This window comes from Budorcas taxicolor, chromosome 17, assembly GCF_023091745.1.
Source record: "Budorcas taxicolor isolate Tak-1 chromosome 17, Takin1.1, whole genome shotgun sequence".
Classification (NCBI taxonomy): domain Eukaryota; kingdom Metazoa; phylum Chordata; class Mammalia; order Artiodactyla; family Bovidae; genus Budorcas; species Budorcas taxicolor.
In genome coordinates this window covers 14,042,764-14,062,417 of record NC_068926.1, presented here as the reverse complement: position 1 = coordinate 14,062,417, position 19,654 = coordinate 14,042,764, and the positions used below count along the sequence as shown (strand labels likewise).

Below are 19,654 nucleotides of genomic sequence, written 5' to 3'. Positions count from 1 at the left end.
GTCCCTTTAACAGCTGCCTTAGTACAATGATCTATTTACATATTAGCCTAAAATTGAAACTGAACTCTTTAATGACATAATCCAGCACTACAGTCCAGAGACGCATGTGTTCTATCCAACAGCTGAACAACCTTGTAGGCATATGATTTTTAGAAATAACTTTCTGTGTACCAAGTGATCTTAAAGCATCATCTTAATATACTGTCCTGTATTTTCCCCTTTTGTCCCCTCATCGAACCCATGTGTGTGGCTTTTTATCCTCTTTGTTCTGTTACTTGATAAATAAAGAGAAATACAGAAGGTCTCTGTCACCCATTTTACTATTTGTTGATAAGCTGTAGCTGTAGGCCACGCTTCACTGTGTATTCCAGCATTTATCTTACCTTCCTTCTATGGATTTTTACTTTCATGTGGCTAAAGATTAAAGGATGACCTGCCAGATGTTATAAATTAGTCAGCAACAGCCACAGTCATTACTAGGCACACTGTAATAATGTTTCGAAGTTTTACATGATTTCCAAAGTATATTTAGTTTAAACCGCTATAATTTGATGGTTTCATATATGGCTTTTAAAAATTGAAACAGGAAATTAGCTTAAATTTCTTCTTAAGATTGATGATATTGTCAGACATAAAGTTAAGGCCCTGTATAGACACAGACACATAGACGGAAAAAAAAAAAAGAAGAAGAAAAAGAAAAAAAAAATACCCTACACACACCAGCACTCATCTGTCTAAAACAGCATTGCAGCTTGGGCTGAGTCAGTTTAATTGACTTCAGTAGGACTATTGGTTCATTGAAACCAAAGCCAGAATGATGGCTCTATCTATCTTCAAATAGGTATTTACACTGCAGACCCCACACAGAGCAAAATGTTACCATCCTGCTGGGCTGGGACAGCCTGAAACTCTACAAAGAATAATATTATACTTGATTTCAGATAATTTATTGAATCCTATTTCTGAAACTTTTGATGAGAGACCTTGTGGCCAGGACACATTCCAAAAATTGTAAAAGACACAATTCTTTAGGCACTAAAATCAAGCTCTTCCTGGAGAGCAGCTGGGAGTGTGCATGGGAATCATTTTGTTTCAACTATGAGCAATCTAAGCTTGCATACTCTCCATAAAACCAAAGGTAATTACATTCCAGTTTGTCAGCCAGCAAGAGAGGTGGCCTCAGCATCCTGCCGTTGTTTTGTTCTTACTGGACTGCCATGTGATAAACAAACCGAACAAACTTGAACAGTATTAATATTGAATAGATCTGGTGAGGTCTGACAGAGTATGGACAATAAAAGCCATTTAAAACATTCTTGAAATGCAAATTCTAAGTGTCTGGTCTATGTTTCCTTTTAGAAACCTTTAACCATTTAAGCAATTGTCATTTAAATAAAATGGTAAAAATGTAAGCATAATTGTAATTATTAATAAAGTTTCTGAATATTGTAGATAGTTACAACTCATCATATACATATATGTACACACATTTTTTTTTTCTGGAACAGGGTAGCTTCTGTTGGACTTTTAATTACTGCGTGCTAAAATTTCAGCACGCCTTGTGTGCAGCTTTTTTTTCTTTTAGTTGCTTTGCTCTTTCAGATCCAAATTTTGTGATCACCTAGAATATCTTTATCCTAAAAACACAGAAGCCATATGAGTCACTCAGTTTACTCAAATTAGAACTTCAACTTGCGATGAAATACTTGCTTTAAGCAGTGATCTAGAGTTTAAAATGTTAAATTCAGTTCATAGTTCTAAAGAAATAAGTGTAAACATAGTCATATAAACTGGGAAACTTGAAATTTTTGTATGAAATTCTACCTCATTATGGTGTTTTTAATATGAAAAATCAATGTTTAATTTGACAGTACTATATTTCATGTATCAAATATTGTGCTGATATTCTGTTTTTTAGAGGAGGTCCTGAAATCAGTTTTTTAAAGTTACTTTTAGACAGTGAGATCTATTTTACCTACAAATTGCTAACCTCAATGAATCAGTAGCAGTCAAATTAGTCTTATTGATATAAAAGACATAATAATACTGTATGCCCCTTTTTCATTAAAACTCATTAAATACTATACAAAAACAGTTTTACTAAAGTCTTGTGTTTATTCGTACATATACCTGAGGAGCTAGTTAGAAAATTTTTCCTGGCTAAGATATAAAGAATAATAAAAGTTGGTCTCAAACCTCTTTTACTCAGCTTCAGGTATTAATTTTGTAGAACACGAAAAGAAGATATTTCCCGCACTTTAGAAAACTTTGCCTAGGCAATCTGTAGATTGTAAATTAATTCAAATGAGAACAATATTGTTTAAATAACATCTTTAAGAATCTCATTAGGCATTCCAGGAATGAAAGAGATTTTTACCCAAGATACAAAAAAACCACGTGTTAAAAAGTTGCTTTACATAGAGTTGGATAAAGATATTTGGAGTTTTCAAATTAAATGTCAGCCTACCAGGCTTCTCCATCCATGGGATTTTCCAGGCAAGAGTACTGGAGTGGGGTGCCATTGCCTTCTCCAAAATATAATTGTCATTTAACTTTTCACACCTGAAGGACAAACAGACTGATTTACATGAGTAAGAAGCCCGACTGTACATCCTTACCCTTTGCCCTCCCATCCCAACCCAAGAGATTGCCTAAGTCACTTCAGTCATGTCCAACTCTTTGCAACCCTGTGGACTGTAGCCCACCGGGCTCCTCTGTCCAGGGGATTTTCCAGACAAGAATACTGGAGTGGGTTGCCATGCCCTCCTTCAGGGTACCTTCCTGACCCAGGGATCAAACCCGTTGCTCTTACCCGCGTCTCTTACCTGCATTGGCAAGCAGGTTCTTTGCCACCAGAGCCACCTGGGAAGAGACTGTGCTTATGTCCTTATAAAGGTATTCGGTGTTATGACTCGGTGATTCTTTGCAGACTACAGCATTGGCTCAATGAACTTTTCTCTTTCTATGTTGACCCGCCCCCCCCCCCCCCACACACCAAAAAAAAATGACTAAACCTAACTTTGTAGAACTAAACAGAAGTCTTTTCCTAATTTCTGGCTTTCAGATATTTTCTGTTACCAACAACACAGAATGCGGGAAGTTACTGGAGGAAATCAAGTGTGCCGTTTGTTCTCCACATTCTCAGAGCCTGTTCTACTCACCTGAGAGAGAAGCCTTGGAAAGAGATCTGGTACTTCCCTTCCTCTGCAAAGACTATTGCAAAGAATTCTTTTATACTTGCCGAGGCCATATTCCAGGTAAAAAAAAAAAAAATGATTAAGTGAAATCAACTACTGCAGAATAGCTTTCCAAGATACTTATTCCTGAACACTTGCTTCGTTGGTGTTGTTTAAGTTGCTTAGTCAAGTCCGACTCTTTGCGACTCCTATACTATAGCCCGCCAGGTTTCTCTGTCCGTGGGGTTTCCTAGGCAAGAATATTGGAGTGGGTTGCCATTTCCTTCTCCAGGGGATCTTCCTGACCCAGGGATCAAACCCAGCTCTCAAGGTATTGGCAGGCAGATGCTTTACCACTGAGCCACCAGGGAAGCCCAAATGCTTGCTTTACAAGGGTGTAAAATTTATCTTGCCTTTCCTTTCAAAATATCTATTTTTACCTCGTAATTAACTGTTAAAAACTTATGACCTTGTATTGCTGCTAAAAGGATAACTGTCATTTCACCCTACAAACAGTACATTGTTTTGTTGAAGTGTTTTACATTTCTTGTTAAACTGATAATACAATTGGTAATCTTTACACATGCTGGATTATTGATACAGATTTCTCACTGGTGTCTTTACTTATCATTGTCGCTATCAAGACAACCTCCCCTTCCACACAGTTGATATGTAAAGCACAGTTTGTCTACTGACTTATAAGGTATTTCCTTAAATAAAATATAATTTGAAAGCCCCCCCTCAACGTGTAACACCTTAGAAAGTACTTTTACATATAATGACTGATGGCCTCTCATAAAGCCTGTGAGGGAGATAGGAAAGTTCTAGTTGTGTCTCTTTGACAGATGAGGAAAATTGAGCCTCGTGTGTGTGTGTGTGTGTGTGTGTGTGTGTGTGTCTGTGTGTGCGCGCACGCGCTCAGTCATGTCCGATTCTTTGCAACCTTATGGACTGTGGCCCGCCAGGCTCCTCTGTCCATGGGATTGTCTAGGCAAGAATACTGGAGTGGATTGCCATTTCCTTCTCCAGGGGATCCTCCCGACCCAAAGGTCAAACCCGAGTCTCCTACATTGGTAGGTGGATTCTTTACCACTGAGCTACCTGGTAGCCTCAGAAGTTAAATGCCTTAATCCGGTTGTATACAATGAGAAACTTACAGGCGAGATAAAAGTTTAAGTTCTTAAGCTTATAATGTCCCAGATACACATGGTCATATTTTGGACCCTAATAAACGTATAAGTTCTTGGGCACTGATTAATTTTATCATCTGAGGCTTGTGAACCCTGGTGGTTGTTGCTTTAGTTGGAAGAATCAACACAGACGTAGAAAAGAATTTAATAAGACAGATTCTGTTTAGTTAGTGTAACAAACAAAGAAGTCTACTGATGCTAACAGTTTATAAAACTCAATGGCATTGAAATAAAAGACAAGCTCTAAGAACTGTAGGATGCACTGGAACAATTTTTTTTTTAACTGCTATGCACATTTTACTTTTTTCTCTGACCCAGAAACGTGTAGTTTTTGTATTTTTTTTTAATAGAGTGCGCTTAATAGCCTAAGAAAACATTTTGACTAGGGTTGCTTGCTTCCTTTGGTGTACCATAACATGTATCTAAACCCATTCAATGTGAAAATATTATTATTGACTTTATAAACTACAGCCATGTTTCTAAGGTTTGCCTGAAACCAGCTGTTTCTTCCTCTTTATCACATTCCCCAAAGCAAAGTAGAATAGGTCACGGTTGCCTAGATGGCCTGCCGAGAAGTGATAACAGATTAGGTCCACATCAAGGTTTGCTGCAAATTTCCAGTCTGGAAGGCTTGCCTTTACCACTCGAAACTGAAAACGATACTGACACTCAGTGTTTTTATCTCCCTGAGATAAATGCCACTAGGCTGAATTGAGAGACTCATCTGTGGGGTGCTTCCTTTATTTGGAGTTATTTTAGCTTCCAAAACAAACAACAAAAAGCAATATCCACTGAAAGAGAGAGCCCAGCAAACAGCTCAGGAGCCAAACTGTAAGCACCTTGCTCCCCAGGTCAACATATGTGGTGACGAATGACAAATTTATTTTTCTCCAAAGTTTGTATATATGTAAAACTGCTGAAGTGCATCAAGATGTCAAGTGCTTTTGGTGGCCACCCAGGCTGCCTTCAAAGATAACCAGATGAAAGCTCCACTCCAGTGGAAGGTGGAGCGGCCAGGGTGATTTTCAGGGCTGGACCAGCAGGCGTTAGCAGCGAAACAGAGGGGATTCCTCTGCATCCATCAAATGCTAATAATCGCTCTAAATACATGTCCCCAAAGTGAGCTGTAATAACACACTGTTTGTGTCCATCAATTTGTTAGCCAGGCTGATCCTTGGCACACAAGTTACCGTTTCCTAAAGTATGATAAATCAGATGACAGTCCTCCCCTTGGCCCTGGCCCCCGGCACAGAAGGCTCTTTAGAATTCTAGAGCACTCCTTTTCCAGAAATTGCTCAAAAAGTGACTTTGTAATATTTTCACCTTCTTAAGTCTATTTAATGTCATGGTTTGCTCTTCTCTGAAATTCAACATTGTGAAAAATAGCTACTTTGTGATTCTGTTTTTTTTTTTTTTAACCTGTCCTCATCAGCCTCATCTTTTTGCAAATCAAAAACATGTAGAGGAAGGGACCTTAGATTGCTGAGAAGGGTTGAAAGAGAGAAAATAATTCCAGAGACATCTTCATTTCTTCCCCCATGGCCCAATACATGAAGAATCAAACACATAAATGATCTATCCCTTTGCTTTACCCTCACAGCTTTAAGAAAGTGCCATTCACTCTGCACATCTAGCAATTTTCTAGAAACCTTAATTCAGAAAAATTCATGGTCTGCTTATTTCCACAAAAAATGAAAAAGTTAAAAATCACTGCAGTAAAGATACACTGGAGCTTTATTGATCATAGTATTCTCCAGCTGTGAATTAAGTGAGGGCGATAAACTCTTAAAGCTTCTAAAAAATCCCCAAATTTCATTAAAACAAAAACAAAAAACGATAGGAACTCCTTTCTCAGTACCATGGGTCTCTTCTTCTGGCTGAATTACGATGAACAGAAGAGGTGCTCTGCTGCTCACTAAATGATGAGCTAATAAGTGCACTCTGTGGAGAGGATCTGAAAGGGTCCCTCTGGAGTTTTGCTTCTTTCTTTAACTTTACACTCATTACCATGATGACTTTTATCACTCTCGGACTATCATCTCTCAGCCATAGATGAGGGTTGTGTGAACTGTCTGTACACGATTAGTTCAACTGGCTTAATCCCAACGCTAAAGAGGCCAAGGTCGTGGATTTGATTCCACTGAGTTTCTCAGGTCCACAGCCACTCCTGACCCCGAGTCAGATATCTTACATTGTGTCTCATTAGTGCCCCGGAGAGCAAGCCAGAATGGATGGATTGGTACACCCAGATCTACCTCCTGCTCAAAAATGCTTTCCAGTCCAAGCCTTACAGATGGCGGGGGTTTTCCATTTTTTCCTCATCAATATAAGCAGAGAGAATGAGGAAAAGGAGCTTTTCTCTAGCATACTTGCTTAGGGAAAAGCTAGAGCTTAGAAAACTGCATAGAGAATATTTATTTACATGTCCAGTATTTTACAGGGTGCTTTGTGGTATAGTAAGACGGGAGAAGAGTTACAGTTCCAAAACATTTGATAAATTATCAGGAGTTATAAGACCATTACAGCTGCTGGAATCATCAGTGTGCTCCCATCGCTGGTGGACCTGATCATATGATGATAATCAGGGTGAGCTGCACGCCTTCAGTAAAATGCTCTTCAGGGTCTCCTTTTAAACAGAAGGGTACCATTTGCTAAGTTGCATCTTCCCAGGAAATAAATGTTAGCCCAGTGTCCCCAAACCAGATCCTCTTTTAGCTGTTCACAGAAAATATATCTTATTCATCACTGTCTATAAAATCAGATCACTTAAGATAAAGTACTAATAAAAGTTTAGATGTTTCCATTCATATTATCATAATTGTCAGAAAATGCCCATATTTTTGTGTAAAAGTCCTCTAAGTTGGCTCCCTTCTTCCCACTTAGATTGTTCAGTTTGCCTTGAAAGTACTGTAAAAACCTCAGAATAATTAATTGGTGGCATTCTAGTTTTGTTTAATTTGCTAAGAGAGCATAATATCTCTGGAGTGTCCGAGTTTATGAATCTGCACTCATTGATCTTCAGATGTTTCATTTGAAAACCATTTCTCATTTCCTCATATTTGTCCCCAGCTAATAATTCTTTACAAAATGCAATCAGCCACTGGAATTATTCATTTATTTCCCCTTAAAATGGTATGGGTTTGCAGACTATAATGTTGAAAAACAGATTATTTTTTAAAAATGAACTCAAAATGTTCTCTGAGTTGCACTGTGGAATTTATGTGTGACCCCTGCAGGTAAAACAAAGTTAAAACAAAATTTCTCCTTCACATATTCAGTTATAAATATATCCATAGTATAGCAGTCTTCCTGCGTGCACCATATTGGCATAGAGAACTTCCTGCCTAAAGGTGAATATATATCTTTATCTACAGATCTATATCTGTGTTCATATAGAGAGCATCTAGCTCCCCAAAACATCTGGGCCAAAACTGGAAAGAGTTTGATTTAGCAACTCAGTTTTCCTTCCCTTCTTTTTACCTCAGACAGAATTATTTAACACCACTGTGCAGTCCTCTGATGCTTAGCCATTAAAGAATGGAAGAGAAAACTTATTTATTGCAAACAGTAAACTGCTGAAGATGAGTAAATGCTGTTGCAGCCTTCATTCCTCTCCTCAATTTCTAATCCCTGGATTTTTCAAAGAAAGATAACCTCCTTCCAGCTGCCTTAGCCCTCCCAGGGAGCACCCTGCCCAGCTGCCATGGCTCCTTATTCTGCCCATCCCCCACCACACACACACACACACACACACACACACACACACACACACACACACACACACACACACACACACACACTTCCAGAGAGCACCCTTCCCAGCTACCATGGCTCCTTATTCTGCCCATCCCCACAACACACACATACACAGACACATGCACGCACACACGCGCACACACGCGCACACACTCACACACACACACACAATGACATCTGCTCTTACTCTCCTGCTTCCCAAAGATAAGAAGTCTCCCGATTCTGTGCTTCGTTGCTCAGTCATGTCTGACTCTTTGCATCCCCATGGACTGCAACCTGCCAGGCTCCTCTGTCCATGGGATTCTCCAGGCAATAATACTGGAGTGGGTTGCCATGCCCTCCTCCAGGGAATCTTCCCAACCTAGCGATCAAACCCAGGTCTCCTGCATTGCAGGTGGATTCTTTACCAGCTGAGCTACCAGGGAAGCCTTGTTTCCCAATGGGTTAGTCAGATATTGGCATTGAAGAATCTGTCTCAGAAATTAAGGGATGATACACTTCACCCACATGTTAGGTCAAAATACACATTACGTTTTAATCCTGTGGGGCCCTCAGATTCCAAGGTTAGTTAGTCTTAGGTTGGAGGGGACTTGGGTTAAGCTCACAGAAAATGAACTTTTTAGTGTCTTTCATATTCCACTGATGGGCCTCACTTGGTTGTCCCCAAATTCTAAGTTCTTTCTCTTACAAATACTTGCACACTTGCATCCATTATACAACTTCTAAACCTCAGCTACATTACCTGATTACCTGGGAGTACAATAGTTTGATTTGTCAGGTAAAAATCAAGGGGTTGAGTTTAACTGAAGGTATGAAATCAGAAGCAGGAATTTGAGACAGCAGAAGAGTTGACTCACTGGAAAAGACTCTGATGCTGGGAAGGATTGGGGGCAGGAGGAGAAGGGAACGACAGAGAATGAGCTGGCTGGATGGCATCACCGACTCGATGGACGTGAGTTTGAGTCAACTCCAGGAGTTGGTGACAGACAGGGAGGCCTGGCATGCTGCAATTCTTGGGGTCGCAAAGAGTCGGACACGACTGAGCGACTGAACTGAACTGAGCTGAGAGTCAATTCTGATAGCAGTATCATATTTTAATAACAGAATTGTCAGATATGGAAGTGAATCTTAGCCATTATACCCTCCCTGCAAAAAAAAAGGACCTACCTTATTAACTCAAATTGTAAAAGTAATGTCAAAATTCTTTTTTGTGATAAGGTCTTTCTTATTCAACTTTTTATTTGATAAAAATTCTTACTATGTAAGAAATGAAAAAATAAGTCCTTTCATTCAGATCCCTTTAAGTCTACTCTGCATTTTTGTTTTGGCTCATATTAATTAACTTTTTTTCAGTGAGGAGTAGTATGTCAGCTCTTCTGTTTGAGAAGATTGAAATAATATTTTAAAGATTATGTTTGTGTTACAAAATAATCTTCTGTAAGTGAGCAAGAAAAAGGCACCAACACATCTGAATATAGAGGCTCTGTTACTGGCATCAATTCATTGCTTGATCATTGCAGGGAGTCAGTCATTTACTGTGGCATATAATGTATGACCTTGGGATAGTAACTAGATTTATCATTTAATCATGTATGAGTGACAATAGAGTAAGAATTTTAAAATGACCCAAACTGGCTCTTGATGGTCTGTCTCTTTCTTGCCTGCAATTTGTTCTTCTTAGGAAGTTATTAATATGGTAGGGGAAAAGTGCTGAACAGAAATCAGATGAGTGTGAAAGTGTGACACTTGGAAACTGGGAAGGTTTGAAAATAGAGTCAATGCAATTAATGCTGGGTTCATACTAGCTCTATTTCATATGAGCCTTTTAAGACATCTAATACAATATCGTTTCACTTGTACTGCAACTTTAAATGTTTGATTTAAAAAGAAATGGAAATCCCAAACCAAAATACAGTGTTCTTTCCTTTTATTTTTTTTGTCTATATATTTTCCTAGAATATTCCTGAAAATTCGTGACCTGTATTTTGTCTTTCAAATGTGGTGTTTGTACCATAACACTAAATATTTCTAAGGCATCTTTTTACATTTTTTAAAGGTTTACTTCAAACTACTGCTGATGAGTTTTGCTTTTACTATGCAAGAAAAGATGGTGGCCTGTGCTTTCCTGATTTTCCAAGAAAACAAATCAGAGGACCAGCCTCTAACTACTTGGACCAGATGGAAGAATATGACAAAGTGGAAGAGATCAGCAGGTTCATAAAGATAAATGTTATTTAATCTTAAAAAAAAAAAAAACACAAAACCTGACAAGCTTTGTAGTTTTAACAATGAGTCATCTGTGTATGCTCATTCATGTCCAGCAGTTATATCCTCCAGATGTTTGTTTTTTTCTTTTTGGCAGTTTGCTTCTCTAAAATGATATTCGCTTAAATATCTTTAATGCTGAGACTACTAATCTTCTATTGAGCTTAGCTTCTCTGTGATTCATGGGAATTTTATGAGTATAGTTTTAAGCTTGAATTGTATGATTGTTGTTAGCTTATGGCACAGTAGAAACATTGAGCACAATTATTATTAGCTAAACAGACTTTTATAAATAGATCTTAGAACTTTCTCTCTGAGTACCTTTCTGTAATTATTTAATTTAATTATTTAATTATTGTGAGTTTAATTATTGTGAGTAATGCTGATTTTAATTGGAGTCACTGAAAGATGAGATAGTGAGCTTGTGAAAAATTTAAAATACCTTTGTTTTTGGATTCTCTCCTTTGCTTTCTGATTGAAAGCCTTTTGAGGGTTTTTTTTTTCCCCATTGAAAAGAATTTTAGAGAATCAAATTGGGACCTTGGGTTACCAGCCCTTCGTTGATTTCTAAAGGAAATATATTTTGAAAAGGATGCTACATACATTTCTTACCTCCTTCATCTCAGGAAAAGCTTACTGGTTTTCTTTAATTTGTTTAGAAAGCACAAACACAACTGCTTCTGTATCCAGGAGGTTGTGAGTGGGCTGCGCCAGCCTGTCAGCGCCCTACATAGTGGGGATGGCTCCCACCGCCTCTTCATTCTGGAAAAAGAAGGTTACGTGAAGATACTTACCCCCGAAGGAGAAATTTTCAAGGAGCCTTATTTGGACATTCACAAACTTGTTCAGAGTGGAATAAAGGTTGGCTTTTTAAATTTTATTTATCTTTGCTCTGGCTATGTTAATTTTATTTTAGTGTTATCCTCACTAAAGATGTTTCTTTGCAATAAAGGAAAGAATATAGGAGAAAATAAGGAGACAACACAGGGGAACAATAATTATGGCCACTAAATCAGGACAAAGACGTTACATTTTTCATGTTATTTGGTGATGATTAAGCAGTGCAATCAGATTGGTGTTTTGACTTGGTTTCCCTATGTAACTGACATACTTAAAATGATTCTTGGTTTTATAAAATATTTGCTTAAAAACTGTTTAACAGGCATTAGAATTGTATATCAGCATCTGCCAGCAGAAACAAAGAGGGCTTTGGGTTATTTTGGCAATTGCAAATCATTCTTTCACTACATCTTTGTTTGACTCTGTGTCATAAGATACGCTATTTATACTGTGATTTCCTTGTACAATATTTTTACAGGTAAGTCAAATATTTTTTCTATAACTAGCCACCTTTATAACATATAAGTGCATCTATTGCCTCCTTTCTTGCTTCTTCAATTTGAATTCTCATGTTCAATAATCTAATAGGTGTGTAAACAAATACTCTCACATTTTCTTCACAAGAGAGTTCAGTTCAGTTCAGTTGCTCAGTCATGTTTGACTCTTTGTGACCCCATGGACTGCAGCATGCCAGGCTTCCCTGTCCATCACCAACTCCTGGAACTTATTCAAACTCATGTCCGTTGAGTCAGTGATGCCATCCAACCATCTCATCCTCTGTCGTCCCCTTCTCTTCCCGTCTTCAATCTTTCCCAGCATCAGGGTCTTTTCCAATGAGTCACTTCTACACATCAGGTGGCCAAAGTATTGGAATGTCAGCTTCTGTATCAGTCCTTCCAGTGAATATTCAGGACTGATATCCTTTAGGATGGACTGGTTGGAACTCCTTGCAGTCCAAAGGACTCTCAAGAGTCTTCTCCAACACCACAGTTCAAAAGCATCAATTCTTTGGCACTCAGCTCTCTTATAGTCCAACTCTCATCCATACATGAGAACAGAAAAAACCATAGCTTTGACTAGATGGACCTTTGTTGGCAAGACCTTTGATCACAAGAAAGTAAGATGATACAATATTAGTAGTACTAAGGTATAAGCAAATTGTGGCATTCTAAAATTAAGACATTTAACAGTTCATGAATGTCTTAGAATGAAACGAATTAAGCATGATTTGAGGAGAACCAGTTCTCTTTTTCATTTTAAACTGGAAAAAATTGAAGGAGGATATATACTCTTCTACTCATATGGTATAAATAAGCCCCTTCTTGTTTTGTTGAGCTCTATTCAAAGGTAAGAACATCAAAACCAGAAGAAACCAATAAGAAAAAATATAAATATATTCCTGATACCTATCTATTCAGTATCTACCATGTGAAATAGTTAAGATGACTCAGAGTACAGAGAATGCCTGTTGTTGGGACCACTTAGCCTCAAGGTCACATTGTGGCATCATCAGTTCAGTTCAGTTCAGTCTCAGTAGTGTCCAACTCCTTGCAACCCCATGGACTGCAGCACGCCAGGCCTCCCTGTCCATCACCAACTCTCGCAGTTTACCCAAACTCATGTCCATTGAGTCGGTGATTACATCCAACCATCTCATCCTCTGTCGTCCCCTTCTCCTCCCATCTTCAGTCTTTCCCAGCATGAGAGTCTTTTCTAATGAGTCAGTTCTTCTCATCAGATGGCCAGAGTATTGGAGTTTCAGCTTCAACATCAGTCCTTCCAATGAACGCTCAGGACTGACCAGGACATAACTGCGCAAAAGAAGACTTAGTACTTCTGGTCCTTTAAAGAAAAGAGCTTTGGCACCACAACACAGATCATTTGGAAAAGTTGTTTAAATCAGTAGTTTCAACTTTCTCCCAGTAAAATTTTTCATTACATTTCGTAGCACATAATCCAAAGTCTCTTAAAATGAACCATTGCTGTTTTGCACATCGGAGTTCAATAAATACATTCTGAAATGTATTCTGATAATGCACTGACTTATGAGGAAGGAATAAAGATACTGCAGCAAATGCATTACTCACTACAAGTGAGGTTTTTTTTTCTGACCTTGAAAGTTTTTTCTGACTTTGAAAAGTTAAACATTCTCTCTATAAAATAAAACATTGGGGAAAGTGTTCTAACAATCATCACCTATAATCCTATCAATTAAAGAATATCAGTATTAATATTTTGATATACTTTCTTCCAGTTTTTATATTAAATTAATTTTTCCTGATTGCAAAAGTAACACAAGTCTGTTTTAATAACTGGAAACACAGAAAAATATGTTCCCTAATAGTTTTTTCCTAGGAAACTTTAAAATAAAAATAAGCTTTTATAAAATCTTTTTAGCCTTCATTTTTTACCTAATACTATGTCATGAGAATGTTACCAGATTTGGAAACTTTTCTCAGAAACTTAGTTTTTTTTATGTCTTTTGAGCATGGAATTTCCTCATTAAGAGATATTTAGGATTACTCTAGTATTTTCTTTTTATCACTGTAAATAATGTTTATCATTCCTGTATATATTATTTAACATGATTATGGATGATTTTTTTAAAATTCACTGATAGAACATTACTGAGTTGAGGGACATACACCATGATACACATTGCCAATTAACTCTAAAATATATCTTCAGCTATTTGAGAGAATAGTTTTCAAATACTGTTTTACTTAAAATGTTGGTATTAAAAGTTCATGTATGATAAAATATAGGTGAAAGAAATGGACTCAGAATACTGGAAAATTTTGTTACAGGAAGGAAAACACTGATGTTCTTGTTTCTACTTCAATTTAGCTACCTAAAGAATCCCCTTCTTCTGGTTAGAGTCACTTAAGACTCTCTTTTCATTCACACCCATTCATTGGGATCTTCTCTGGTATTGAGACGTGTCATCATGCAATAAAATAATACAAGCCAGATTGTGACAGTGCCGTGATTCTGCAGTATGTATGTTCTGTAGGCTTCTAGGATTCTGCAGAACCCTGTTGGGCATTCTTTCCTAGGAGAGCTGCAGGGTTTCTCGGGGTTAAAATACACTTCAAAATCCATTCTTCTACCCATTATGTAGAAATATGTAGAATACATGTGTAGAGTTACGTAAAATGACATATTTCAAAGTGCATATTTTGGGCCCCTTTAGTATTTGGCACTAGTAATATCAGTGAGATAGGAACCTATCACATGGAAATTTGAGTGTGTGCTGTATAGTCAGTACTAAGACCACATCCTTGTCCTCAAGTCGACCCCCAAGTAGATCAGGCAGCAGCATGCCTTTATCTCGGTCTCCAAGGAACCCCTGTCACAAGTCACGGATTGGAAGTCTTAGAAGTGACTGCTGCTGCCGCTGCTGCTAAGTCACTTCAGTCGTGTCTGACTCTGTGCGACCCCGTAGACGGCAGCCCACCAGGCTTCCCTGTCCCAGGGATTCTCCAGGCAAGAACACTGGAGTGGGTTGCCATTTCCTTCTCCAATGCATGAAAGTAAAAAGTGAAAGTAAAGTCGCTCAGTCGTGTCCAATTCTTTAGCGACCCCATGGACTGCAGCCTACCAGACTCCTCTGTCCATGGATTTTCCAGGCAAGAGTACTGCAGTGGGGTGCCATTGCCTTCTCCGCTTAGAAGTGACTACTGTTGGTTTAATGGAATAGATGCCAACACATTCATGAGTTGACTAGACTGCTAGTTTTTGTGGTATGCCCCTTGGATACTTTTGAAATGAAAACAGTATCACAATCATTTCATGGTAATTTTCAGGCTTCTTGATGTGTGAAAAATTAGTGTGTTCATGGTAGTCTTCTGAGTTTCTCAATGATTATTTTGTGTTAATGATGTAGATAGGAATATTCATAAATTATTATGCATATCACTTCCCTATTCTTTCAGTTTTAAACGTCCTAAAAGAGGGAATAAAGCTGTTTCAACAGATCAAAGTATTGACGGAAATATTCTAATCACAGCATTAATAATAATTCTATATACTAAACCCAATCTTGGTAGGTTTGAAATAAATGCAGGACAAGCCACAGTGCTGATTCCCCCCATGGTATTAATTAACGACCAATATGAGTATATTAAATCAGACATAAAGAGGAATTCTTGATTATAAGAGTTTCTAAAAGCTAGTGCTGGGTATAAGGGAATTTGGAGTTCCTTTTCTGCTAATGTTCAATTCAGAATTGACAGGGATTTTTGTCACCTCGTTAAGGACTGGCCTTTTTGTGGCAAAGAGCTGGACAATTGATGTCCTTTAATATCTACCAGCCCTTATTCTTATACCACCAACAAAGAACCCCTCATTTGGGGAACTTAGAGAACACCTCCCTAAATGGGCCTTGACTAAAGCTAAAAATATGGCGTCTGGTTTTTACTGGTTTGGCCAAAACATTTGTATAAATTTTTTGATAAGCCATTGTGAAAAAACACAAACGAACTTTTTGCTAACCCAGTATCTAACACCCAGATTGTGCTGCCTATATTATAGGAGATTTTAATAACCAAGAGAGAGAACATAACCAAGTTTCACTGAGCAAAAGTTATGTGCAAAACTGCAAAGCACCAACTAAAGCATTGACTTCTTTTTGCTCTAGGAAATTGTGGAGTTGGATTAATAGAGTAAATTCTATGCCATATGAATTTAAACTGCTATTTCATTTAGGAAGAGGTGATTCCAGTCACAACAGCTCAAATCCTAGAGGACTGAGCTTCGTAAAATTACCAAGAATAGGTAAAAAATAGTTTTAAAACTAGATAGCGGTTTGCTAGATTTTTAGCATTAGTGCATTGTACAAGCTGACCATTCATGTGGATGCCATGGAAAATGGCTCAAATGACCAACTGATGAGCAGATTTTAAAATCTTCATTTTGTGTGTTGAGTGTGGGAGTGGGAAGGAGCATATACTTTGTTGTTGATGTTGCTTTATCCCAAAGAGGGAAATTCCAAGATCACAGTGATCTGAAATCTTTAAATTAATCTTATGTCTGAATCCATAGTCAGAACTTCTGGATGTGCTAGACCCAGCCTCATCTATTTGAAGTTCTCGAGGGTAATAGACCACTGGTTCTTAAGAATAGCTGCACAGTAGAGATGACTGCGAACGTTAGAACATTCTACTGCCCAAATTAAATCAGAATATCTGGAGTTAGGACTCAGTTGGTACCCTTTTAAAGATTTTCCAGGTGATTTCAACATGGGGCCAATTTGAAAAGCACTAGTCTAGACTGAGCCAAACCCCTGGATCAGTTGAATAAGGAGTGAGACACATTTTCTCTGCCCACCTATGGCCAAGTTATATTTCTGAAGTAACTGCTGGGAGCAAATGGTTGTACACTAGTTGTCATTGTTGTGTGTGTCCATGTACACGCTCAGTCACTTCATTCATGTCTGACTCTTTGTGACCCTATGGACTGTAGCCCACCAGGCTGCTCTGTCCTTGGGATTTTTCATGCAAGAATACCAAAGTGGGTTGCCAGGCGCTCCTCCAGGGGATCTTCCCTAACTAGGGATCGAATCTGTGTCTCCTGCTTCTCAGGCAATTCTTTACCGCTGAGCCCCTAGGGAAGCCCCCATTGTCCTGTACCTTCTGTCACTTATTTGACCTTCACATATTATTTGTCCACTTTGTTTTTTTTTTAATTTTTTAATTTTTTTTATTTGTCCACTTTGAATGAGAAGATTAGTTAACTCTGGCAGCATGTGAGATTCTTGATAGAAAGTCTTAGAAAATGACATTAATTTTTTTCAACAATTCATTTGAGTTGGACAGTCGCTTCACCTACTACATTTTCCTGTTTTTGTTCCACTGGGAATTTGGTATTCAGCTAGTTGGGAAAAATGTTCTCATTCCTTTTCATAAAATGTAATTTGCTATTTGTATCTGAAAACCCTTGTTAAAATAATGACAAGTACCCCGGAAGTTACTCTAGTCTAATCTAAACAAACTTGCCCTGACCACCAAGGATCAGCCGTAGCTTTGTGTGTATATGACAGTGAAGACAAGCCTGCACCTGTTACCTACAGGGTGTCCCCCCAACCCAGGGAGACTAACACACACCATTCTCTGCACCAAACTCCCCCACCCAGTTCTCAGGGTTGGTCAGAAGCCCAAGAGGCCTCACCCAAACATCACACAGCAAACAGAGCTAATGACTTGTCGATCATTGGAACAAGTATGCCTGGGCTCCTGTCCCTCCCTATCTACTCAGATCCTCATTTCAAAAGATGCTTTTCAAAGCCGTCCTTTTACCAAGAGAGGAGAGGACATGCGGTTGAAAGCTGCTGATTGTCTGGGTGACCGAACCCATTGACATTGGGTCTCTTGAGAGACAGTGGCCCAGGTCCCCGGGAGCCACAGGAGCATTGTGGAAGAGGAGGTAGGGTGCCCCGGGGCAAGGCCCGGCCAGGCAGCCTCTGATCTCACATGCTTGTAAGTCACACGCATGATCGTGAACAGCGAAGGTTTAGTGAAATCCGTTGCACATCAGCCCATTGGGATGGATGTCCTACTTCTCCAGAGTTGGTCAGAGACCCTTCCTTTCACATTTTCCTCTGTCTTTAACTGGTGATCTTATGGGAACGCATGCAATCCTAGTGTTTTTTTTCCTGAGTGAAATGAGTCAGAGCATCAGTGAGAAGCAGTTTCCTGTTCAAAACTGGTATCAGAAACAAAGTATGAACACACATGCACACTCATGCACACGCACACGTATACGGCGCTGACTGGGTCCCCTATCGGATGCCTCCTCAGTAAAATTGTTAGAGCTCTGCTTTTAAGCATGTTTTAGGTTGAAAGAAAGTGTATGTTTAGTTGAAAGAAAGCAGCAAAATATATTTAATATATTTGATAAATATTGCAATAGAAGAGTTGCCATTCTGGGATTTTTTGTATATGTGATATTTTTTAAGTTTTTGACCTATCAAACTACTGGATTAGGAATTACTGAATTCCATCTAAAAGAGAATTAATGTAGTGCTAGAAATAAATTCATTCTAAAAGTGGTAGAAAGTTCATTGAAGAGTCTTCCCTCAGATATACATTTATAAGTACCTTCTTTTGGGGGTAATTTAAAATTCTGGTTCCAAACCATTAAAATGTAGATCTGCAAGTAAAAATTTTTACTACCATAATTTTTTTATATCAAGATAGTAATGATATGGTATTAAACCCAACTATCTTTATTTTACTGTTACTGATCCTACATCAAAATGCCCTGCACTCTGTGATAAATGTTTTCAATTTGTAAATGTCTAATCTCATTTTAAGTCTATTACAAATGTCCAACAGAGAAATCTTTTTTTTTAATTTGCTGATCATGTAAAATAATCTCAATGTAATTTTCTGTTTGTTTCAGTTAATTTCATTTCTGGTGTTCTTACTTTTTTATCTTGGCATTCGCAATTCTATTTAAAACATTTGAATAAATATAAATGGATATAGATACGGTGTGTGCCAGTGTTAGCTGGTTTAATCTATAAAGTTCTCTCTAGCATATATCATATTTTTTTGCTGAAGCTGAAACTTCAGAGTACAGGGTCCCTGCAGCTAAGCAGAGACAGACCTGCCTTCCGCTACATTTTAGGTCCCGTGATTCACAGCTGAGGTGAGGAAAGCTTTTACATGAATGTCTTTATATTTATCTAAGACTTGAAGGGCAAAGGAAATAGAGCCCATCAGTCTCAAAGGTCCTGTGGTAATCATTTAAAACAAGTGAGAAGCAGAAATCTGAACCCTCGAGAAGGTCACTGCTTTCTTTCAAAAGTATCTATCTGTATGCGGCAGCCACCAGCTCTCTGTATCTGAGTAGGAGAAAAAAGAGGACTGTTGGCAGTTATCAGTTGGCGTGACTTTACAGAGGCTCTGTCATCTAATGAAAACGAAATCACAAGCATCCCAAAACTTTCCCAGTATTATAGTCTTCAAGCTGGCCGTGTTTTTAGCAAGGATGTAGGATGTGCGTGCGTGTGCTAAGTCGCTTCAGTTGTGTCTGACTTTTTGCAAACCTATGAACTGCAGTCTGGCAGGCTCCTCTGTCCATGGGATTCTCCAGGCAAGGATACTAGAGTGGGTTGCCATGCACTCCCCCAGGGGATATTCCTGACCCAGGGATCGAACCCGTATCTGTTACATCTCCTGCATTGGCAGGCAGGTTCTTGACCACTAACGCCACCTGGGAAGCCCACTCTAGTCTTATATTTTACTAATCATGACCACTATTCTTTTAAGCACTTACTCTGCTAATCCATTACATAGAGCACCTCTGTAATCCTGGTAACCCCTTGAGGCAGGGATGATTATCCCATTTCAGAGATGAGGCGATTGAGGCCCAGAAGTTAAACAAACTGCCCGTGAGATCACTGCTAGCCAGTAGCAGAACCAA

General features: G+C 38.5%; 1 protein-coding gene across 1 annotated transcript in view; it reads left to right on the top strand.

The window, feature by feature from the left end:
- Positions 1–19,654, top strand: part of HHIP (hedgehog interacting protein) — a 108,920-nt gene that overhangs the window by 3,209 nt on the left and 86,057 nt on the right. The window contains exons 2-4 of the mRNA XM_052654847.1: positions 3,065–3,257; positions 10,179–10,335; positions 11,047–11,248. Of these exons, the coding sequence (XP_052510807.1) occupies positions 3,065–3,257; positions 10,179–10,335; positions 11,047–11,248 (552 nt within the window). The remainder of the gene's footprint in view (positions 1–3,064; positions 3,258–10,178; positions 10,336–11,046; positions 11,249–19,654) is intronic.